The sequence below is a fragment of the Corapipo altera genome, unplaced genomic scaffold (assembly GCF_003945725.1).
Source record: "Corapipo altera isolate COAL_440 unplaced genomic scaffold, ASM394572v1 2, whole genome shotgun sequence".
In the NCBI taxonomy this organism is placed as follows: domain Eukaryota; kingdom Metazoa; phylum Chordata; class Aves; order Passeriformes; family Pipridae; genus Corapipo; species Corapipo altera.
Window position 1 is genome coordinate 11,246,990 of NW_020884890.1, and position 25,303 is coordinate 11,272,292.

Consider the following 25,303-nt stretch of genomic DNA (forward strand, 5'->3'; position numbering starts at 1 on the left):
CTCCCAGTCCCACCAGAGTGGGGAGGAGTGAGTGAGTAGCTGAGAGCTTAGTTGCTGGCTGGGGTTAAACCACAACACAGGATTCAAGAAAAAATGGTTTTACATTAGTTAAATTTGAAATTTAGATTCTGAAATCAGGAGTCAGAGGACTGATGGATCAAAAGCATGCTGATCCCATCATCCCGAGTTCAATAAACAGAAATGAACCTATGATATCTGTATTTTCTGAAAAATGGGAAAGAAAGTATAGGACTAGAGGATCAGTTTTCCTAGGGATGATAGGTTACCAATAACAACTTGATGTGTCCTGCACCATTCAGCGTATTCATAAATGATCTGGAAAAGGGATAAGTAGTCATATCACAAAGCCTGATGAGGCTATCAAATTATTTAGCTTAAAGAAGATAAGACAACCTTGATTATCTGCAGACAAGTTTATGGGAGTGACAAAGCAATAAAATGGCAGATGGAGTTCAGTATAGATAAATGCGAAGTACTGCACAGGGAGGAAAAGGATCCTTACTTCAGGTATGAAAAGGCAGGTTCTGATCTGGTCATTACTTCTCAGGAGAGAGAGTCCTGGAGTTATGAAAGTGGCTCCATGATAACATCAGCCTGGTGATCAACAGATGAAAAAAAAAAAGTGTTAAGAAATCAGTAGATAACAAAACAAATAATATCTTTTTGTTGCCACAGAAATCTATATTTTGCTTGCATTTTTTGTGTAGGTAAAGCATTATAGAAATATTGGTTGAGAGGGACCTCTGCAGGTCACCCAGTCCAACCTTTCCCTTGAAGCAGGACTATTGCCAAATCAGCTGTGATTTTGTTTAGCTGAGTGTTTATCTGAATGCTGGAAACCACCAAGAATTGGCAATTCCACAACCTGTCTGGGCAATTTGTTCCAGTGTTGCATGTTCCTTTTGGTGAAGAAAGTTTTCCCCATGTCCAGTTTGAACCTCCCAAGCTGCAGTTGTTCTTGCTCAACACAGCTGCCCAATGCTGTTGTTCCTTGTTTTCTACTTGCCACTGCCAAGAAGTGTTTGGCTGCATCTTCCTTCAGATGCTGTTCTGGTCCCTGAACTTCAGCAGTAAGATGGAAAACAGGAACATATTTCATGTGAAGCACAGCTAACTCGAATAGAATCCTTCAGGTGGGAGAGGAATTACAGAGCATATAACAACAAACTAGTGAGCATCAAATGAAGCTAGCAGTAGCTAGGTTGAAAGTACACAAAAAGAGGCAGGTTTTTGCACAACACATGTTTGACCTGGGGAACTTGTTACTAGAGCAAGTTGTAGGTGCTACAGATCTATAGGTTAAAGGGAAGATGGGAAAGTGCCTGGCAGAAATCTAGTGGCTACTAAAGTCATAGAAACTACATCTGCCTTAAAAAAATCTCTGAGTTTGAAATATTGGTGGCAGCGAAAGTGCTGAAGAGGATTATTGCCTTTACTAATGCAACACAATATTGGTCCAGCAAAGCACTTTGTCTGACCCAATGTGGAAGCTCTTATGTTCAAGAAATTGCTTGTAAAATTTAACTGCCTTACCCTCATTTCAGTCCTGTCTTGTTAATTACACTGGGGAATTCTTCAGCTCATTTTCTCTGGCACACAAATTATTATTATTTCACTTTGGTTTTAAATTGTGCACACAAACAACAACAAAAATAGAACTGCAAGTAAAATTTACATTTTGAAGAAATCAGCTTCAGACTTTGAAATGAAACTGCAGTTGCTGGCCAAGGTCTTATTTCCAACCAGTTTACATAATTGGTACCACTAAATTTCAGAAGTTAAGACTTTTAAAGGAAAGATATGCCTATGATTAAGACAACCAAACAGCACTCTGGAGATCTCACTCTGATCTCCAGCAACACCACAAATTTCCTGATGGTTTTGGCAAATCAGTGGGCCTTCATCTGGCGTGAGCTGTTTTCAGTCAATGAACTTAAGGAAAGTGCTCAGGATAAGCACTTGCACAAGTGCTTAGTGAGTGAGCTTTTCACCTTGTGCATTTGTGTGGCAGTGGAAAACTTAGGGAAGGACCTTCTTGTAGTGCAAAGGGATGATTCATGGGGAGAGACCACTACCCAAAAGCTTTCTGCCTTGAGAGGGGAGACAAAAGGGGCATCGAGGGAAAGGAGGAAGGCAGAAAAAGAGGAAGAGTGGTGAGGAAAGGAGGAAGGTGCTTCTCACCTGGCTTTGAGGCCCTGAAGAGCAGGGATGGTCTGGAGGAGGGGGGTCGGGAGGGTCCCTGAGGAGCGGGACGCCCCAGAGGAGTGGGGCTGAGAGACAGGGGGCGAGGGCAGGGAGCGAGGGCAGGGAGGAGCGGGCAGGCCAGGGTTCGTGGGAACGCCACTCCCCGCAGCCGCAAGCCCCTTCCCGGCCTGAGGAGCCTCCTGAGGAGCCAACAGACGCTCCTCGCCTCCCCCAGCAGCCCTCCGGCGGCTCAGGGCGGAGCCGCCCTCCCCGCGGGCACCACCCGGTCCCGCCACCCATAGAGGTGGCACGGTGCGGCCAGTGCGAGCCCTCCTGCTGTTCCCTTGGGACGGAGTCCCTCCGCCTCCCCCTTCGTCCCCGCCTCGCTCCCCCGTCCCGGCAGCCTCTCCCGCCCCGTCCCTGTGCGGGTCATCCCGGCTCTCCGCCCGACGCCGAGAGGAAGCCGCTGCCGGGGCGATGCGACTCCCCGCCCCGCAGGCAGAGCCCCTTCTTCCCTTCCCATCCAAGGAGACACCGGGATCTGCCTCCGCTCCCCTCGGCCCTCCCCCTCGCACCCTCCCGGCTTCCTCCCTCTCGCCTTCTTTTTCTTTCTCTTTTTTTTTTCTTTTCCTTTTTCCATCCCCTCCCCCTCCTGGGAAGACCTGGCCGCTCCCCCCGCCCCGTGCTCAGTAGCCGCGGGCTCTGGGCGGTGGACGAGCGGCGCGGAGCGGGGAGCCGGGAGCCTGTGCCCCGGGGCTGCGGCCGCCGCCTGCCCCTCCGTCCGTCCTGAGGGGTGCCAGGTATGACCAAGACCCTTCCTGTCGTCGGCCGCAGGGGGAGAGGCAGCCCCCAGAGACATAGGTGGGCAGGAGAGGAGCTGGGGATGGGGGTTGAAGGGGCTGCCCGGGGCCGGGGACCGGGCAGTCCGAGGTAACCAGCGTCTCTAGGTGATACTCTTCGCGATGTCGTTCTTCCAACGCGGGTCGTTTTAAAAAACTGATGAGGCTGAGCGATGTCAGTACCTTGGGTTTGGCAGCTGGGAGGTTTTGTATAAAGCTCCTGCCTCTTTAGCCTTATGGATATATTTTTGATAGGACTAAAACGTCACACGTTTCTTTGGTACTTGTTTCTTAATATTTAAAGCCAGTTTCACAAGACGGCTTAACGGGACTGAGGCAAGGGGCATCTTTATTGGGCTTTCGGGGGGTTATCTCTGTGCTGTGCCATCTGCAGGGAGCAGGCAAGGAACCTCTTCACCGTTCAAAACAAACTCTCCTTAAATTCTGATTCATAGCCTCAGTATTCGGGCTACCATCCCCGCCGCTCCCCTGGAATTGACACTAATTTCATCCAGATTCGTCACTGCTGGAAGCAGATTTATCTTGGAATAGCAAAAATAAAAGAGCCGTGCCAAGGTATTTGACTTGCAGGCTCTGTAGAAGGGGAACTTCTTTGGATGAGGAGCGGAAAAGCAGAGCCTCCCGCGGAAAGCAGGGAATGGCTAAGGAGCAGTAGAATTAAAGCCTACCTCCGCAAATCCTCGCCTTTTTTCCGGGAAAGCCCTGGGTTTTAACACGCGAACGCATAGGAGCGGCCGGCAACAGCGGAGAGGGCGGTGGGAAAGCGGCTATCCTGGCAAAGCCATCCCTCCCCGCCGTTTCTCCGATCGGTTCCCTGTCGGTGCCCGCTTGCTGCCGCCCCGGAGCCGCTGCCCGGCTGGCAGGGTTAGACCCCCAGAGTCACTCAGCGGCAGAGCAGCGGACGGGACGCGACCTCTTTCCCCCTCCACCTCCAACTCCTCCCGGCCCGGAGGAGCGGGGAGAAGAGCCCAGCGGCGGGGAGGGTCGGGAGGAGCCCGCCCGGGACCCGGGGGATGGAGCCAAGGGATGGAGCCGCTGCCGGCTGTCCGGGAGCGCCGCCTCGCGGCCGGGAGCGGGGAAGCCCCGTCGGAGGAGAAACCCCTGTCCATTTACCGCCGATTCTTTATTTCCCCGCAGTGTTGAGCTGTTACGCCTGCCGTGTAAAATTAGTTCTTCCTATGCGTACTGAAGCTGCTTAAATTTTGTAAGAGCCAGGATCGGCAGTGGGTTTTTCCCCGTAAGTCAGAGCAGAGAATGATATCGATGAACATGGAGTGAACTCACCCAGAGGAGGGAACGGGGGATAGTGGCGGATAAGGTCAGGGTAGTGGTTTCTACCAGGGAATGTGAGATTTCAAAAATTTGTTCTTTATTTTGCTTTGTCAGAGTAGAACTGTCAGTTCCAAATTTCATTTCAAAAATGAGGCCAAAAGCAGTTAAAGGAGATGGTTAGTGTAGCAGCCTCTATCAATTTATGATCTGAAAATTGTGTTTAAAATTATGTAAGATTAGTTTGAAATGTGTTGACCTTCCTACAATAAGAAGGAAACCCCAGAGCAGAAGCTGCACTGAACAGACCAAGATAAAAACTGCCAGGTAACTGGGTAGAACTTTTCTTCTGTCTGAGCTACACTGACATGTAAATTCATGATGGGGTAGTCTGAAGAGAAACATATTCTAGTTCTGCTTGACTACAAGCCTTCCCCTGAGCATCTGAGATACATTCAGCTGCAGTCAAGTAGGTTATAGTGACAAAATACTTGAAGGATGTCTTGAGAAGTTAGGTAGTTTTTGTCCTGTGAATGCAGAAAGATCTGATGTTGGAAGCAAGAAGTGAGAAGAACTGAAAATAGTTTTAATTTCATGGATATGCCTGGCAGCTGGAATGCCATCAAACAAGGAGTCCTCACTGTTAACATCTGGGTTTGGAAACTGGAGGAAGAATTTTAACAATTTCAGGTAGCTGGGGATCTCTCTCACTTTCTAAGTTCCACCTTGTCTTCTAGCAATTCTTCCTAGCTTAAAGAGCTGACTCAAGAATTCTAATTATTGTAAGCCAACCCAAAATTTGTATGGGAAAGGAATGAAGGAAAAGAGAGGGCCAAGCATCTTGGGATTTGGAGGAAGACGGGAGAACAGCATGGCAGAAAGGGTTGAGGGTTTTTTCTTGCATTCAGCTTGTTGCCTTCTCAGGATTTTTCCTCCCTATCCTGGAGGCTGTATTCTCTCTCCCCTTCCCTCACCCTGCAAAGGTGTCTTTACAGCCATTTACATCCTCTTCCTCTGGCAAGAGGAGCCCCTGTGTTTCCCTCTTGTCAGCGACCTGTGCTGGGCCATGGCAACTGCTGATGTTGCCCATGCTTGGAGTTGGCTTTGCTCAAACAGTAGAGAGAGGGTGAGTAAACAGAGCTTAAATGCCCGGCTGAAAATGACAGTGCTGCCTAGTAGGACCTCTGGTCTGTGATGAGAATCACCCTTTTTATCAAGTTCCTCAGCTTGGACTTCTTCCAGTTATACTGAAGTGTAGTTAGTTCATTCCCAGTGACAAGTGGTTCATTATAAATGAAGAAAATCTTGGCTTCCAAGAATGCCTTTGTGAGTAGTGAGTACTTGAGTATAGTGTTTCAAATGGGAGGTTCCAAGGTTTTTATTGAGGGTTCTGTGCTTTGACTGTTTGCATTTTTTTCTTTTTAAAGAGTGGCAGAAGGGGGCCATAGTACTCCACCCATTTGCTTACAGAAAGTCTCTCTATAAAGCAGAGAGGAAAAAAAAGTGAACTTCTCTATAAAGTTAGTTATGAGTCCAGCTAGGAAGACTTCAGCCATCACAGTGGAATGACATCAACCCAGACTTTCTATATGAACTAGCAGTTAGTGACTGAACTTTCCTATGGGCTCACAAAGTTCAGCTACAGAGGAATATAAAAAATCCAGATCCTGAGGAAGGACTGAGAAACAGAGAAATATTCTAGGGAAAAATAGAAACATTATTCTTGAGCCTGACATAAGAAACTTTCTTGTTCAACAGCTATATTAGGGTAAAGCAAAATAAAACCAGCTTTTCCACATTAATATTATTTATCCTAAATTATGTTAGTTTGTGACAGGCTGAAAATAAAGAAAAGAAGATGCTTCCTCATACATGTAGTTAAGCTCTGGAACTCCTTGATGCAGAACATTATAGATACAAAATTTTATCTGTCTTCAAGGGAAGACTGACAAACTATGGAAGAGAAATCAACTGAGGTTTCCCTACACTACAGAAACTACCTCTGCTTTAAAGTCCATCAGGTACAACTGGTTGTAAGTTAAGAAACTATGAGGGAGGAGGGACATACATGGTTACCTTATTCTTATCCTCTACCCTAGGCATCCACACTTAGCCAGTGTCAGAAACAGGATCTTAGACCTGGCAGACCTTTGGTCAGGCCAGGAAAGCTATTCTTATGCTGTCATTACAGTATTTTCTTATTTTGACACCTTATAATTTATCCCTAGGTATCACAAAATCACAGAATGGATAAGGTTGGAAAGTACCACAGTGGGTCATCCAGTCTAACCTCCCTGTTCAAGCAGGGTCATCCTAGAACACGTGGCACAGGATTGCGTCCAGATAGTTCTTGAATATTTTCAGTGAGGAAGACTCCACAGCCTCTCTAGGCAATCTGTTCCAGTGTGTGGTCACCAGCACAGTAAAGAAGTTTTTCCTCACATTCAGGTGGAACTTCCTGTGCATCAGTTTCTGCCTGTTGCCTCTTGCCCTATTGTTCAGCACCACCAAGAGGAGTCAGGCTCCATCCTCTTGACACCTTCCCTTCAGATACTTATAGACAATGATGAGATCCCCTCTCAGTCTTCTCAAGGCTGAACATGCCCAGCTCCCTCAGCCTTTCCTCATAAGAGAGATGCTCCAGTCCCTTATCATCTTTACAGTCCTCTGCTGGACCTGTTTCAGGAGCTTCATGTCTCTCTTGTACTGAGGGGTCCAGAACTGGGCACAGCACTCCAGATGTGGCCTCACCAAGGCTGAGCAGAAGGTCGGGATCATCTCCCTTGACCTGCTGGCAATGCTCTTCCTAAGACACCCCAGGATACCATTGGCCTTCTTGGCCATAAGGGCACACTGCTGGCTCATGGACAGCTTGTTGTCCACCAGGACCCCAGGTCCTCCTTCACAGAGCTGCTTTCCACCCCAGCCTGGTGCATAAATGTATTTGAATGGTGCTTGATAATACTTCACCTCTACACAGGCATTCTTGGTCTGACAATTAGTTGTTTTGCCTATAGTATGAGGCAGATGGGCGAATTATGTTGTTCACATCTCTACATGAAGAGATGTGGCTATGTAAAATCCTCTCCATGTATGCAGGCATATGTAAAATAGTCATTCCTCTTCAGATTTAATACTAACTGAGCAATAAACAAACCAACACTTTGAAGGCAACTTTGTATTTAAAAGTTAATATTTAAATGTGTGCATTTCTGCTATACCAATAACTTAGACTGTTATGAACAAGTATTGTCTCTACAAAATCTTGTACCTGAGATGATTCTGCTCTGCATTCAAAACCTTCAGGTGCCTTTTCATATGACTGCATACACCCCAGATCTTAGATCTGTGAGTCACTGTAATCTCCAGATGCCTTAGGGAAGTCCACACATCTTTTCCAAAACCTGAGTTAGCTACTTTAAAGCCAGGGAGGGTTTCTTTATACTGTATTGTAAAATGTGGTTTATGTATATCCTAGTAGGTGAACTCTGGCTCAAACTTGGTGTTTCATGCTGGTCAAGGTAAAAAGTGCCAAAATTATGCTAAAACAAAAGCATCCTCTGAATTTGGCATCAGAAGCAACAAGCTGTGGTTGAACTGTAGTGCTTACTTAGCTAAAAAATGATAATTATTACTTCTTATAGACAGCAACTATGTCTGTAGGGTGAAGATGCCTCAAAACCGTAGGAGTCATTGGTCCATTATCCAGCTTTAAAAGTCATGTTGCCACTTCTTTTCCCATGTTGCACATACTCCTATTTCTTATGCTAGAGCTTTAGCTAGTCTGTGACCAGGCTGTTTCAGTGGGAAGTAGCACTTGTATTATTCTAAATTTAAAAATGTGGTTATATTTGCCCTGGCTTACACTGTCATTGCAATATAAACCAGAGAGTTTAACCACATACATATCCTTGAATTGCTTGGCTTTTAAAGTTTAATCATAGGTCTTTTCTTTCTTCACAGCTGAGGTTTCCATGTAATTGGAATGAAGGATGTTGGAACTGAGCACAGGTTTCCCAATGGCAGCCACCAGTAGCTGGATAATGCCACTGACATCACTACTGCCAAAGGAGAAAAATGGTCTTTTCAGTAATGTTTTGAGCTCAGAAACAAGAGTTCTGGGTTCAGTTTCTGGCTCTGCCACAGACTTCTAAAAATCTTACTTTTTTTCTGCAATGTTTTCCAGCTACAGATGGAAATAATACTGTATTTTGTCTTTCCCATTGAAAGTATTAGCTCTTTGTGTGGTGCATCACCTCACCTATGTGGGGTATTCCACATGTGACAATAAGGCACAGACAGCACAGTTCCTGCAGCCTTTGTGGGATTCTACAGGAAAAAGGCATGTGGTGAATAAGCAGGCTTGTCCCTCCTACTTGGCTGAGCTTTCCTGCATATATATGTAACCTGCATATATATATATGTAGGCTCCTCTAGACCAGCAAGATTCTACTTTTCTCACTTGTCTGTCTGTCCCCTCCAACCATGGATTTTTAAGTTCTCTGACATCCTGAGAGAGATTCAGACACCCATACACAGGTAATGAATGAGGTTTTGGTGGCAATGGCACACAGGGGAGGAGATAAAATACAGGATCAGCAGAAGACCCACACCTTCAGAGCAACTGAAGCTGAAAATGTTTAAAATAGGCTGTGACACCTTTTAAGGTGCCCAGATTGTGGGCACTGTGACAATCAAGACAACATAACCTTTGTAAGAGGAAAGGAAATCTTCCTAATTTGGTTCCTTGGGATAGCAATTAGCAAAGTGCCATTTTTCATAATAGGTAGATTCATAGTTCTTAGCTCAGTGGGTAATGCAGAACTATGTGTGACTTTTAGGTCACTTAAAGGTCTTACTTTGTGGCCATCACATGAAAGAGCACAACTGTTCCGGTTTCCTAAGGGTCTCACAAGTGTGGTCTGTCTGTCTGCTTGGATCCCAACTTTTGAATACATTGGTGATTTTCAGCTATGTTCTACCTTCAACCATAGAGAAGAGAAGCAGAAACATAATACATAATTGTGTTTCTATGGGATAAATAAAACCAGGTTGCTCTATGCTCCACTGAGCGGAATGACTCCACTGAGGGAAAAGCAGGTAAAACTCAGCTGGTTTCACCTTCCAGTAGGTAGCTCAGCATGGTTGTTGGCTGAATTGTCTGCATTCATCTTGCTAGAGACCATTGGAAGAGTTGGAGGCAATACAGGAAAATATTTGAGGCATTTCTATTTTGAGCGGAGTGTTGAATTCTGTTCCACTGATGTTAGTTCTAATATTGCATGATTATACTTTGAAGATACTAAGATAACTGTGTATATTTCCAAAGTGTATTTTCAAATCTCTCTTTCTTGTTTTAGAAAAAATTAAATAAAATGGAGCACATGTTACTGCTATTCATATTTTTCATACCTATATTGGGTCTCAGTAATGGAACAGAAGCTGAACAAGATTTTACTTGGCACTTAAAGAAGATTCCTCAGATTGTGAGAGAAAGAACTTTCTCCCTTGACAGCCCTAAATTTGAAGCAAAAACCAAATTAGAGCTGAACAGTGTATGTGGAATTGAGTGTCAAAGAAAACTGCCAGTGCCAAGCTTGTCTGACTTGAAGGACCTCTTATCCTATGAGACTGTTTTTGAAAATGGCACGCGGACCCTGACTGAAGTGAATGTCCTCGGAGCAGTGCTTGACCCAGCTGGAAACACAACCACACAAAGGTCTTTGAGAAAGAAAAGGCAGGTATATGGAACGGACAGTAGGTTCAGCATCTATGACAAGCGGTTTATGACCAACTTTCCATTCAACACAGCTGTGAAGGTCTCCACTGGCTGCAGTGGCATTCTCATTTCCCCCAAGCACGTGCTGACAGCAGCCCACTGTCTGCACAATGGTAAGGATTATGTCAAGGGCAGCAAAAGACTGAGGGTGGGCCTGATGAAGACAAAATCCAGAGGCAATGGCAGGAAACGCAAAGGTACTAAAAGAAGTAGGAGAGAAGTTTCTATGGCCAAAGAGGATCCCAAAGTTGCCACAGAACAAAGGCAACAATCCAAAGGTGACAGGAAAAGGCAGAGGAGGCCTGGGAGGAAGCAAGGGACCTCAGATGGCATGCCCTCCTTCCAGTGGACCAGAGTGAAGAGTACCCACATCCCAAAAGGCTGGTTTAAGGGTGTTTCTGGGGATATTGCCCTGGATTATGATTATGCTGTTCTTGAGCTCAAGCGTCCCCACAAAAGGAAATACATGGAGCTGGGAATCAGCCCAACAATCAAAATGATGCCTGGGAGCATGATCCACTTCTCAGGTTTTGACAATGATCGGTCTGGGCAGCTGGTCTATAGATTTTGTAGCATATCTGATGAGTCCAATGATCTCTTTTACCAGTACTGTGATGCTGAGCCTGGCTCCACTGGATCTGGCATCTATCTCCGTCTTAAGGAGCCGAACAAAAAGAAGTGGAAACGCAAGATCATTGCTGTTTACTCAGGCCATCAGTGGGTGGATATCAATGGTGAGCAGCAGGATTACAATGTAGCAGTAAGAATTACTCCTCTCAAATATGCCCAGATTTGCTTCTGGGTGCATGGGAATGATGGGAATTGCACACAAGGCTGAAGAGAGCTGAACCTTACTTGCTTAGCACCTGTACTGCCATAGAGTGAAAGTCGGCTGCAGCAGTTACTGGAAGAACGTCACTCCATGTCAGAATGTTTTTGAACTCAAAGCTCACAAGTAATGCTATAGTAACTTGAGGAATGCTGAAATGCTGGGGGATGGGTAGAATTGTCAAACAAAATCTTTCTAATTGTAATCAACCCTAGAGATGCACTTAAAATCCCAAACTATATTTCTGTTTGCAACTGGGATAAATTCAAATCATTCACATGAGAAAAAAAGTGACTGCACCTGTTAGTCATTTTTTTTTCCAAATGGAAGGGTTGAAACATCCCCAACTGGTATTATTAAACAATATCTATTTTTTTTCCAATGGATTTACTTTTCTCAGGGTTCTGTTCCAATTTTTCAAATTCAAGTAGAGCATATTACTGTATGTGCAGAATGATTCAGAGAACTGCACGAGAATAAGACATTATTCTGGCATTCTCTAAAGACCACAGCTCTATGTTGAGAAGCAGCAGTATAGTTCACGCTTGTTAGTTTGGAAAACTTCCTCTTCTGGTTGCCACAGGAACACTTCCATGGAAATTTCAAATTTATGTAGCTGAGGGTTAGACCTTAGACAAATTTCATTCCATTGCTCAGTAAAAACAGCAAAAAGAAATTAACCAACATAGAAGTTTCCATGTTTTGAAGAAGAAGAAACATCAGGAAATAATTTAATGCCTTTGAATTTTCTTTGAGAAGTTATAGAAGTCTTAAACACATGCATTTGCATTAAAATTAGTATTTGGAGAGCTGTAGGTTTAGTTCTTAGTTAAATGTTTAGCTTTGCCATTGGGAGAAGTCACTGACTCCTGAAGTGGCTATTTGACAATCACTTAGATCATTTAAATATCCCAGATTATATATTTTTTGGGTGCTAAACATTTCTTCAGTTTTTATAAATTACTTTTATCTGAGTTCAGCTTCATAGATAGGATAGTATGTATTACACTGGGCATTGGAAATCAGTATTTTAGTTTGGCTTCATACAGTTTTGCAAAGTGGGTGGTTTTAATCATGTCATATTCAGACTCCAACTTTCCCTAGTAAATTATAGCACTTTCTGAATGTTAGAAATGCCCTGTACATTATAACAGGTATCTTGTTAGGTAGCAGCAGCAGTTAGCAAATAATTTGGTTCAATATGTTTGCAGAACCATATATTTAATGAAAAAAAAACTGAGGTTGACTTTTACACACCTTTAAACACAAACCACCTACTTAAAAATTGATGATTGCTACGAAAGTCTATATCTTTTATTTTGTGTCAAGATTCTGAAGCGCACAGAATTGTTATGGTGCTACGTTAATCTAATAACATTAAGTGATGCTGTGCCTTTCTGATCATATCCTTTGGGTTGCAATACTTTTAGAATATTCACCACCATAATATTTAATTTTTTTACCATAAATTTATGCTGACCAAAATACATTTTCTTCCTTTGCAGAGGAAAAAAATATAACAAGTTTTAAAAATATTATCTGTTTGTTGGAATCTTTAAAACATACTTGTAATATCTTTTGATGAAATAAGATGATTTTTAATAACCCACTTTTTTTTTTAGATGATTGAAAGTATATAACCTGACACACTGAATGTGCAGGCAACTTTCTTTGTCATATCATTGCCAAAGCATAAAAATTTAGGACTTGCATCCATATCATAACTCTAACAATATTTCATTAATTGGAAGAGATCTCACTTTAAAGAAACTATTTCTTTTAATGTCTTTCCAGGGAACAGGGAACACTTTTATTTTATTTTCTTTTTTTTAAATTTTATTTTGTGTGATTGTTTGCAGGAAACTAATAATAATTTTTACAGTTCAGAAATTAATCTCTAAGATTTTAGGGTTAATTATTTTTTATTGTTGTTAACATCTCTATTAAGATACATGGCTCTGCTGACAGCAATTTTAAATCACCTCAGTCCAGTATTTAATACTCTTGTTCTATGCAACAGGCCTACAATACTCTTTAGTCAGCTCTGTAATGTTTTTCTTGAGTGCCTTTTTCCATAGTTACTGTGACAAATAAGGTACCACATCATTAATCTAATACAAGACAACCCAAATCCATGGATTTTTTACAATTATCCTCATTGTTGATTTGGGTCCAAAACTGATCAAGATAAGGTGGCTTAGTAAATTCTTTATTTTGTTGAGTTTTATTTAGGTGCGTTCCTTGGGAGCAGAAATATAATGCATTTCTTTATCAGTTTGGGAATTGGAAAAAGGTAAGAATGAAAAATGTTGATGTCAGTTTGCAAAAGGTCTTCTTATGATAATCATCTGCTATAAATATCTCAGCTGTGACCTGAAGTTCTCATACCAGGCTGATAACAAATGTTTATCCCCAGAGAATAAATATTAAATGCTTAGTGCCTCATTTTATGGTACCAAGAGATTAAAAAGGTTGTCCGGAGCAACATAAAAATTAATCAAAACTATATACACATATCTGTATCTATACAAACCTCTGTGTCTGAGTGCACATGCACAAACACATGCAAATGTACAGGTGTGTAGAAACAGCATGTGCTGTTTTGATTGGGTCAGCACCTCCAGGCAAGGGAATGCAAGCATAAGAAAACCCAGACAAAATGTTATTCCTATTATCTCTGCATGCCAGGCAGTATTTCAGTCTGTCACTTGGCCTAATAGAGCAGGAAATACTTAATGTAGGCATTGGTACTACCTACTACAGGGTCTTCTGGAGTAGTTAGTAAATTTGAGTACTTACACACAATCCCAGGAGTTCAATGTTCTGCGTAGAGCTTTTGGTTCCAACCACTGCAAAGGGGTCAAGAATTTCTGAGCCTTGATCATCTCAGATTTCCTTAAAAACCCTGCAGTTGCTATCTAGTTATTGATGAGAAAATATGAGGAGGGAGTGTTCTTAGTAGGTTAGATCTTGCTGTTGTCTAGGACACCATCACCAAGGTTGGGTTTCGAGCCTTATGATGTTTTCCTAAAGGATTTTTCCTCTTTCAGGCACCATGCTGTACATCATTTGTTTTCATCAGTACTAATGCTTTTACACAAGAGTTGGTATCTTTAACTGTATTCCTGGCTTTAGGAAAAAACCATATTCAGTCAAATCTCTTTTCTGCTAGGGGGGCTACTGGAGTTAAAAAGTAAATTTTTTTCTGGGCCAAAGATAAACACGCCCACATTAACACACACACACCAGCTTCTGCAAGGTATTTGTGCATGTGTTTAATCTGAGGCTCTGAGACATACAGTGGAAGTCAAGAGGCTTAAAGGCAATGTGAAAAATTAAGTTGTTATTATCTCAACAAAAGAAAAGCACTGGGTTACATAGCAAAATTATTTCTGTTATCTGAGGCATAGAGGACCCAGTGCTTTAAAAATTGGTTAAAGAAACTCCTTGACTTAGTTCATAACTTACCATCTAAATTTTGCAGATTTATGAGTCTGTGTGGAATATGAATCAGCACGAATATGGCTTAAGTAAAAAAATATTTCATCTACATGTGGAGGAGAGAAGTAGCTGGGGAGTTCTTTCTATTCTGCTGATAAGGGATGAACTGGCAGCAAATAGCATACAATGCAGAGAGAACAAGAGAAGTAGAGGGTATGGAAGACTGGGGAGATGGATGTGGTATGCAAGGGATAAAGAAAGTGTGAAAAGTAACAGATGAAATGGCTGCAAGGTAGCAGAGGGACCTATTGTAAGAAAGAGTAGGCAGCTGGTAAAGACTTAACAGTATAAACTAAAATGTGAAATTCACAAGTTTCATGGACAACCTTTTGCTGTTAAAGATGAGGCCCTTCTTCCCAGCCAACAGCAACAAGGAAAGGGCTGTGAGAGGGCTCAGGTTGTGGCAGGGACCCCTAGCAGGCAGGGGTTTTTGACCTTGATCTACAATCCCTGCCTGAATTTGCAGGGATTACACTTCTGTTCATTTAGGATCCTTGGAAAGCAGCAGATCCGTGTTCTGACCTAAAGGCTTGGCAGTGTGAACCTCCCAATACACTGGATTACCAAGAGTGTAGTGAGTAAAGGGAGTTTCTCAAACCTGACCTTCTGTTGTTATTCCTGTAAAGGCTGTTTCCCATGGGAAAAAAAAATAAAACAAAAAATCTCCAACTTGAGGCATTTAAATGTTGGCTCAATTTTTTTGCATGTACCTAGAAATTCTAGCCAATAAATTTTCTTTCAAATACATTATGTTTGTGTTTGATATCTTCATACAAATTTAATCAACTGCTTCCAATTTTAAAGCACAGAATATTGGAGATACTTCCATCTACAAATTACTGGATTACAGAATGACTGGGGGAAAAATAAAGAATATTATTAAATTGAAAGCTTAAAATTTCACTCTAATCTCAAAGGATTTAGAAGTATATTTGGGTCCCTGTTGTACCAGCCTTTTGCTCTGAGTGTCAGAATATCTAGGTCAAAAACGTCCAGAGGTAGCTTTGATGTTTCTTTAATGTTCTTAACTTTTTAAAGACTGACAGAAAACTTCATGATATTTTTAGCTGCACAAGACGACAATTCATTTGAGAAAATAAATGCAAACATTTACTATGTTAAGATATATGATGCACTTGCTATGCCAATAAATATGTTCTGTTGTTTTTCTTTTCCTCTGTCATGATACAGTTTGTTAGCTATGGTTGTATTACACAAACTTCATTCTGTAAATGCCTGTAATGTGTTATCAGTGAATCATCTGGGACGTGACCTTAGAAGATGCTAATGTCTCTTTAAATTTGTTCTGGGAAAAAACCTTCCTGTCTTGAGGATAATTACTCCATGAGGAAATTTGATGAGTAAAAACAAAATTAGTTCAGTAAGGAAATGACTCATAGTCTATGCCACAACTTATTAATTCTAAAATAAGTAATTAGTTTTGTTTCTGCTATTTGCTATAGTTATACTTTCTACCTCAGAGAGCTGTTGAACTAGGCCAAAGTAGAAGTGTGGAAAATACTACAATCTTAGTTCTTAGAATTATCTTAAGTCTGTGCCCTTGAAACTGGTGCTGATTTTATCTCTGAGAGTAAAAGGACAGATTTTTGGCAAGGATAAAAGCTGCTGGAAATATTTAATGGAAAGTTAAGAAATTATTACAGACATGATTAATAGTGTGTCTAACACAAGCAATATTTGCCAAGGGTCTGGCAAGGGCTTACCCACTAGCTCTTACATGGGGGACAAGTTAAGTGCTATAGGGAAATAAATAGGATTGAAAGCTTTGTCACCTGGACCAAAGTCCATTTGGGGCTGGTAACAGATCTAAATCTTTTCATTGCTGGAGTCTACTTTAGCCACCATCTGGGGGAATGTCTTGGTGCCTGAGAAATGTTTCTCGGCCTCTACCCAGGGAACACAGAGACCCAGAGGTGACAGCTGTGTTCCTCTACAGGCCATTCCCAAGCCACTGGCACGGATGTGGTTTCTTTGATGGAAGATATGCTCTAACATGGGTTATGGATCTCACACACTCATGGGCCCTTGGGGGCTTGAACTGGAATCCTATCCAAATGTCTATTCAGCCCTAAAATGTTCCCATACAGCCCAGATCCTTGTGCAGGTGTTTTCCAGTCATACTTCCATTTCCCATTGTCTTAAACAAATGCTCCAAAGGGGTTCATCAGATAACATACACTCAAATCCACCCAAGAACTGGCACCTTACGCTGTTTATCATGTGGGTATTCTTGATGAATTGTTCATTCCTCCTGCTTCAAATATGTCTCTAGACCTTGATAATGGCTAATCCTTCAGCTGTTATTGCTAAGAAAAAAGATCAGATATACTGGAAAAGCCACACAAATATTTTACAAAGATTGTGCCTCTTGGTAATTATGTATGCATCACACTTATTATAGTTGCTAGGGCTCTACTTCTTTTCCATGTCAAAGAATTTGAAAAGATTGGATGAAAACAAACTGGGCTGGTTTTCAGACAAATTGCTCAGCTGCCCTTTGGCTGCAGTTGCGGCACTCTCCCACTCCAGTTTAATTTCCAACTTTATGGATGAGATGCTGGTTGTAGCTCTGCTTAATCAAAGACAAAAGCAGCCAGGGGACAGCATATGGCAAAGGACCGTTTATGGTTGTATCTCTCTGCAGACATTTTGAAGTCGGGAGGAGAAGAGGACAAGAGAAGGCAAAAGCGAAGCCCATGTTCAACAGCAAAAAAAGCATAGTGCCCTACTGAATGGAAGAAAACAAAATTTCTATTTTTTCCTACTGGGAAAAGCAACCCTGGTTTTTACATTTTACATTCCTTTGCCTTTTCTTGAATGATTCATCAGCTAAATATTTCTGGCTCTTGTATAGGAGTGAGCCAACCCATTCAGCAGTGGGATTCAACATGGCCTCGAATGCCAGCAGGGACTTCCCCTCCCCAAAATACACACACGAAAAAGGAATCCTAAATTACCCCAAAGGGATTACAAAGGGGGTAAAAAGGAAAAAAAGCACCAACAGGAAAATTGGGAAAAAAAGTTTATGTATAAAGGCAATGCAGACCTCATAGCTTCGTGTGGCATGTGGGTTTTTCTGCCATGGTTATCTGTGCGGGACACTGATGCGTTCCAGAGTTGTGGTGAGTTACATGGTGAAAAAAAACCAGCTGCTGGTTGTCTCTTGCATCATCTCCCCACAGCAACAGGACTTATTGTGCTACCAAACTCTTTGGTGAGTTTGGGCTCAGATCTGGTCTTCTTAAATGGTAGACATCAACATAGGCTCCCAAGGACGTGGCCACTGACATTTTAGGTTTTATATATTTTTCCCTATGTCTACATGGAGGATGTATGATGCCATTTTTAATAACAGTGAGTTGAAACAATAAGCTCTAGTAATCAAACTCTGCATCACATTTTCCTCTCATTTACAGTGCTCAGCCTGGAAGGGAAATTTGACCCATTGTATATGTATTTACTTGTTATAGGGCACTAGACACAAAGCATTTATGATATGTGAATTTCTTTCTGAAAGAAAGAAATAAAAAGGAAGCCAATAGTCAAAATGGAAAGTACTTTTGTCAGTGTTCACTTTAGATGTGATATTTTCTCGTAAATTAACCTATTACAATAGTGATCTGTGATTCAATAATCCTGTTTATTCAACTGATGTGCTTGCATCCTTCACTTCTTGAAATTGATTTTCCTTACCAGTTAGGACTAAATAAAATCAGACATCTGTGTGAAAACAGTGTTCACATGCTTTAAAAAAAAAACAAAAACAAAAACAAAAACACAAACCAAAACCAACAAAAACAGCTGCCACTAATTGTATTTCATTATTTCATATCGGCTCTGCCCCCAACCAATACTCTACTCATTTATCATCAGGTTAATGAAGCACCTGCTCTTGATTTTCTTTTTTGTATTAGAAAATTTGCATACAGACCACTTCTGAACTAGATGATGGTGGAGTAAAATCCTGGCTATCCCTGCTTCATTAATTTATGGACTTGATGCTGCTGCTCCCCACAGGGATGGCTGGGAAATGTGTACCTCGGTCCTACAAGCAACAACCTCCATTGATTCCCTATTCACTTCTGGATGTTGCTTTAGACTATTTTCCTTAGTCTTCAAACCACTTTACATCAGCCATGCACACAGCCGAGGGATGGAGGCAACTGGAGAATCTGTGCCCTGCTCCACCGCAGAGACACTGGAGGAAACTCAGCTGGAGTGAGCACAGATCCCCTCCTCCCAATATCATCATCACTGATGTGCAGGCTCAGACATCCCTTGTTCTGCGAATCTCGTGATGTGCCTCTCCCACTACACACATCACATCCTTCCATCCCATCCCAAACTCTCTCCAGTAAAAGAAGTTCCTTGACTGAGCAGGACAGTGGCAGCCAGGAACCCAGGCAGGAGCTGCACCAGTGGGGGGGCTTCCTGTAGGTCTCACCTCAGCTCCCCATGCTCCAGTCTCTTATTCAGTGCCTTGATTGGCCAGAGCATCTTCACAGTCCTACTGTGCCCACACTTCCTTGGAGTCCTGCCCTTTGGAGCAAGTCTATTTTCTGTCTCTGTACAACCATTTTTAATGCACTGTTTGCAACCTCACCTCATTCTTTCCTGCCTGTCTTGGGTTCTCCCTGTTGCTAATTCCACTTCTTAATTTTCTTAATTGTTCCCATTTTGGAGTTTCACCTCATTTTCTACTTTAACAACAACCATCTAAATTAAATTAAATAAAATAATGCCCTACCACTGATATACAATGGGGAACTTGGGTTGCCATTTAAGAGAAGCCACTTCAAAGTGCTATTAAGGTAACAGCTGCAAACAGAAAATGGAAGGCAAAATCACTGAAAGCAAACCAATGTTCATAGCTCTAAAACAACACAACAAATCTGGAGTTAGCCTTGGGAGATGCTTTCGTAAGCTCTGAGTCAAGGCTGCCAGCTGAAGGAAAAATCGTCCTTACAAAACAGCTCTGGGCTGCCCTCACAGCTCCTCCTGCCACAGATGCTGACTGAGGGAGAGGTCACAGGCTCTGGACCCCAGCAGCAAGCACAGGGTTTAATCTCCTAGACACATCTTACTCTTCAGGGGAAACTGTTAATTTCACTGATTTAAATGACTGCAAAAATAGCAATGATTTGATGCTATTAATAAAGTTATAGTAACTGGGCTGTAGATGGCTCCCATTGCAAGATCCACTGGAACAGCAGTTTCAAGGAAAAAGTGAACAGCTCCTAACTGAGATTTGCCTGTGTGGGATCCACAGCTGCTCAACACCTGGAGAAATCTGGATGAAACTTTCTCAGAAGCTGGCTGTGGGTGAGGTTTATTACACCTGTTATTTAAGCCTGCTGCTAAGGCAATGTCTCGTTGCAGCAGCACAGCCATCTAGTGCTAATCCAAGGACAAAGACTGGAAAAGAAAAGATATAGATGTTTCCCATAGGTCTTATCTGCAGCATTTCTTTACATACCATTTGCAAAAGAGAACATCACAACTCTACAGAAAGGGTAAAGTCTTCATGTTCCAGTATGTACAATTCCCTTGCCTTGTCCGCCCACACTTCACCCCCAATGCCATTAAACAGCATAAATTTAAAACACTATAAATATTGGAAAGAACTCAGGAAATGCCATGCTTCATTATATCCCTATTCCATCCCTTTTAAAAACACTCAGGGTGGAGCCAGGGCTGTAATCAAAGCCTTTTTGCCGAACCCATGCTGGCCCTTGTGTGCTCATCTCTTGCCACAGCAGTCAGAGCCTGCATACAGAGACAATACTACATGGTCCTGGGACAGAAGGGCACAGCCATCTACTTTTCAATGCCACAATGCAGTTTTCTTTTTTAATTTGGCAAAGACTAAACTTCCAGGTAAGTGTTTTTAGACACAGAGAGAGTCGCATTTGTAGATCCAGAAGCCAGCTCCCTTCTCCTCATTTAAAAAGAAACTTTTTGTAAATTTTTAGGCTTGTCTGGCAACGTCACAAAACTGGTGGGAAACAAGATTGCCTATGAAGCAGATAATTGCTAAAATTACTGCAAGACTCACAACCATTCTTAAAAAGATTTGACATGATTTTTTTCTACTTTTTTCTACTTTTTGACTATGTGCATGGAAAGAATTTTCTTTGCTTTGTTTTGTTTTTATTTTAGTGAGATGCCAATGCCATTCTCCTCTTAGCAGAGGGCTTTTTAAGCAGGTCCACCAGTAACAGTAGTAGGATTTCAGCAGGTAGTGTTACCTGGCCTACAGTAATCCAAAGGCAGTAGTGATGGTGATGATGATCAACCTTCTACTGATGACAGGTTTTTTGGAAGAAAAACTACAATCCAGATATTATGGCCATTAACCTCCACAAAATTTTCCATGAGAGCAGAGCAGTTCAGACCTGTGTCCTGCCTCTCACCATTGCCCCTTCCCCAAATTCATGGCATTGTTCTTTTCCTTGCATAGATTTCTTTTCCTTGCTAGCTGTGCCACATTCACATGCCATGAATGTGGTGCAACTATCAAGGAAAACAAACCTGTGCTCTGGATCTGAGAGGCACCTAAAACTCTTCCTTCTGCTGTTTCTGGCTACTTGCATCATTATATTTATTTGGAGATACCCCAGATGGTATCTCATCACCCTGCAAGTGAGGACCTTGCCGCTGACCCCCACTTGCACAGGTGGGCATCTCAAACAAAATGCACAGCTCCATATGCTTTTGTGGCAGGGGCAACAGCAAGCTTGTAATCCTGAGAAACAATATGTGCATAGGAGTGTATTTGTAATTGGAACTCAGTGTCTGAAGAGGAGCTAATGATACTGTTACAGTGTGTGAGACCCTGATCTTGTGCCCACACACTGCACTGTCTCCTCCCTCACCTCTCCCATCACCCTGCAGAGACCTGTAGCTACTTCCTGTTTCTGCCTGTCCTGCCAGTTGCCTGAACAAGCCACATGTGGGAGAAACAGGCTGTGAGGATCCTGCATTCAAAGGTCTGACACAGGATGGATAGTCCCATCTCCTCCAGAGCTGCTTTGCCCTGCTGTCTTTGCAGTATGATGAATACTCCCAGGACAATTCCCCATGCACACAGAAACATAAGCAGCTGAAAAGCAGGACATGGAGAGACATTCAGCCCACAGCCTCCCTCTTCCTCCCCAGACTTCTTCCTTTTCTGAAAATATTTAGCAGTGTACTGTCTTATTAATGTGACAAAGAGCCCCACAGTAATGCTCTATACTGAAATTATTTAAACAGTCAGATTTCTTCCTTTTTAAAATTACTTCAAGATTTTTATTCCTGTCTGTCTGTTTGTTTGGGAGTTTTGTTGGTTTTTTTCTGCCAAATGGCTTCACACTATGAACAAACGTATGCTGAAGGGCAATCGCTTAAACCACAGCTCTTCATGAGGGCCTTTAAGAGCAGAGAGGAGCATAGGCTGCCCATGCCCGAACAATGCAATCCTGCTGGGGAAAGTGCAGTTGAAACACTTGGATCCATAACTGGGATCCTGGCTCACAGGCACTGGGACATGGTGTTTCTGTTACACATAGCACAGATGTGCTTTCGTTCTGCTGCTGTGTCCCACTTTGGATGCTGCACTTCATGGGAGGTGGGGACCAGCTGAAGACAATGTGAAGAATATCAAGATTGAATAAATATCTAGAAAACTTGACTGCAAGGAAAGTTTGAAGGCAGAGGGCATAAGCCAAAAGAATGACCATGATAACTGTCCAAACACCATCATTGCTGCTGTAAAGAAAAAAGAGACAGAAGAACTAACAACTCAATGTGCAGCAAGGAGGGATCAGGTAATAGAGCAAAAAAACCCAGCAGTTCTCTCAGGGTGAAGGTGGTGATGTTCTGCAGTGGTGTTTGGAAAGGCTATGGTTTGATGTTGGTCTTTGAGAAAAATCTGTTTAGTATTATGCAATTTTGGTTTTAAAGCAGGGGAATAGAGTAGATACATGTGATTTCCATCTTATCATCCTGCCCAGCAGTCTTAAAGTGGAAACTCCACATGCTCTGAATGCATTGCCTTTGCAGTGGAGTGCAGAAAGGCTATGTTAGTCTTGTTTATCTGCAGCAGAAAGCCAAATTTTAACTGAAACAGTATGCATAGTTATACTTTTATATTAGCAATAAAATGCTTTGGCCAAAAGAAAGGTATTGTATTTCACACTAGAGTCTGTCTCAGGAAAGCATAGATTGAATCAGCTTAGCTCTTTGATTTGGCCAGGGGAAAATTATTTCAGTTGCACCTCTATCTCTAACAGTTCTATCAAAATACTGGACTTACCAGTTAATATTTCCAGCCACTGTAAGTTCAGTCTCAAATGGCAAAGCCTGGCTGGCAAGCTGAACTCTGCTACTAGAAAAATAATATTCTCTAAGCCTGTCAGCTATTTTAAAGGTCATTAAATGAGAGAAGCACATCCGTAACAGGCTCTTCACGCAAACTGTGCTGATCTGGATGGTAAATAGTTCATACATGAGACCAGCTACTTAATTTTAAGATTTCGAGACCAATCACTTGCAATACTACATTTCTGTAAAGTATTCTACTTAAAATGTACGTGAGGCCTATGCGTATGTTAGCCTCAAAGGGGTACAGCAAAGACAACACTGTGGGTTTGAGATGGGGGATTTTCCTTGCTAATGACAATAACTGTCTGTGGGATACAGTCTGGCATAGGTGTCACTGCAGCTTCCAGGGCTTGCAACTCTAAAATATGCATTTGAATGAAATGATGATTTGCCCATTTCTCAGTGCATATTCCTCATCCAAAGAGTGATGGGGGTTGTTAGTGATATGTTTGCAAATACTTTGAGGTGTTTCTAAAAGCTGTCAAAAGCACAAACCACCTAAATCCAGCCTTCAACATCTGTTCGGAAAAAAAAAAAAGCTCTCTGAAAAATCCACATGCCAGGCTAAATGACAGAGTAGGATTAGAGTCAATCTTGATGATCAGTCATGAAGCCAAATGTCTAAAGAAACAAAATATTTTAATAGACACATAAGCTACTTTATTACACTAAATGCTTTCCAGGATCCTGAAATCCTAGGGAGATCAATCCTGGATACAAAATACTATATTTTGGGTGGATAGAACAGTGTCACATTTTTCCAATTACATTTATTTGCACTGATTACATATGTGCAAGACATATACATCCAACCTAATACTACATGTTAGTAATAATCAAGAATGTAATCTGTCAAGCTGTGTTTAAAAACCTTCAGAAAACAAATCTTCACTTAGGAACCAAAAGAGGCACCTTTTTGAGATAACTGAAAACACTGGAGAAACCAGGTAAGCTTCAGGATACACGGAAACAAGTATCAGCCGTCCTCCAGTGACACGGTTAAAGAGCTGCTCATGAGAAATAGGTTTGTTTAGCAGTATCTCAGACTAAACAGTGTGTGGAGAGCTACAGACATACACACACATGTTAGTTTCAAAATTGCTACTTACAATCCTAAAAATAGCTCAGCATTTAAACAGAAAAATCTGCTTACTGTCACTATGTAATTTTTTTATGTTAATTTGAAAAAGAACAGCATTTTTGTATGGTTTCTGTTAATAAATGCGAATCATCTCTCTTGTCTTTACAAGGACTATGGTAATAAGGTGTTTTCATCTGCATATCTTGGATTTTAAAATATAAAGTTCAAAAGAGAAAAAAAAAAAAAGAATTACCGAAATACCTACCCTAATTTAGTTTCACATAAGTTTAGGAAGATGCTTAAAAGCAGCCCATTCATGAACCCAGATATACTGCTGGGTAATGTGTATGCAACCGGAGTTAATGGACCTTTTATGTCAACTGAGAATTAACTACAGTATATTGAATGCTGCCTTGCCTCTCTCCCTGTCTGGGCCTTGACCATGCCTTAAAGACTAAAACATTTCAGCCATTCTATAGCCATCACAGGCGGTCAAATATTTTGAGAGAGAAAATCTCTTCCATCATAATAAGCTATGTTTAAAAAAATATGGCTAAAACTTCACTATGTTCAATCATGAACATTTGGATGTAGGTGTTTTACAGTACTGTGTAGGATGGGCATTCACCAGACCTTTTACATGTTCCTCTACATTATCAGAGAAGAGACTTGCTCTCCTTAGTCCTCGTAGTGGATGTCACACCCATATACAGGTTTCTTGACTTGCTTCAGTTTCTGCTTCTGGTCTACCACCTTTGATAACTCCCAAAGGCAACTATTCTTACACCTTTAATTGCATGCAGAGATGTCTTGGGCAATGGAACAAGCTTTGGGCCTTTGCTACTCGCATAATTTGCAGAGTTTAATTAAGGGAAAGGGAAGAGGTGGTGAAGGTTTAGGATCCAAGATCTGGAACAGAAAAAACAGAAGTGATGTCTGCTTTAAAATATGTATAGCCTCTCTCCTTCTGTAATCCCATCTCTGAAATTCTTATTTCACCCCCTCATTACCACTCAGCGTCTGCCACTTCCCACACTGCTCGCAGCACCAGCAATATATAATATGTGGAAAAAAAAATTTCTCTTTTAATACCATTTCTGATATATTTCATGTTCCAGGAGATCTGAATCACTAACTCAGTCTATTATCTTTGTGTTACTGCCACTACTTGTACCACAGCAAGTTTCAGTTGGCTTGTCTAGGCATTAAGAATCATTGGCGGTTTTTTTTCTCCCCCATGCAGAGTAAGATGCTTGAGCATGCAGCTCTTATTCTGGGGTGAGAGATGGGGAGGAAGGGGCGGGAGCAAAGACTCATAGCAGAAAGACAAAACAATGTCAGCTGTAGCTACTGGACAACTCATGAACTAGATGTTGTCTCGCACCACTAAGTAG

The 25,303-nt window shown here is 42.0% G+C and overlaps 1 protein-coding gene across 1 annotated transcript; it reads left to right on the plus strand.

Moving 5' to 3' along the window:
- Nucleotides 1-2,684: 2,684 nt before the first annotated feature.
- On the plus strand, nucleotides 2,685-15,239 carry PRSS35 (serine protease 35). The gene is made up of 2 exons (XM_027645063.1): nucleotides 2,685-3,005; nucleotides 9,695-15,239. Exon 2 carries the CDS (start codon nucleotides 9,710-9,712, stop codon nucleotides 10,949-10,951), a length of 1,242 nt encoding a protein of 413 aa, XP_027500864.1. The 5' UTR covers nucleotides 2,685-3,005; nucleotides 9,695-9,709; the 3' UTR covers nucleotides 10,952-15,239.
- The last annotated feature ends 10,064 nt before the right edge of the window (nucleotides 15,240-25,303 follow it).

What these genes read in the sequence shown, in the direction of transcription:
- PRSS35 (XM_027645063.1), top strand. Translation starts at nt 9,710, where the DNA reads ATGGAGCACATGTTACTGCTATTCATATTTTTCATACCTATATTGGGT.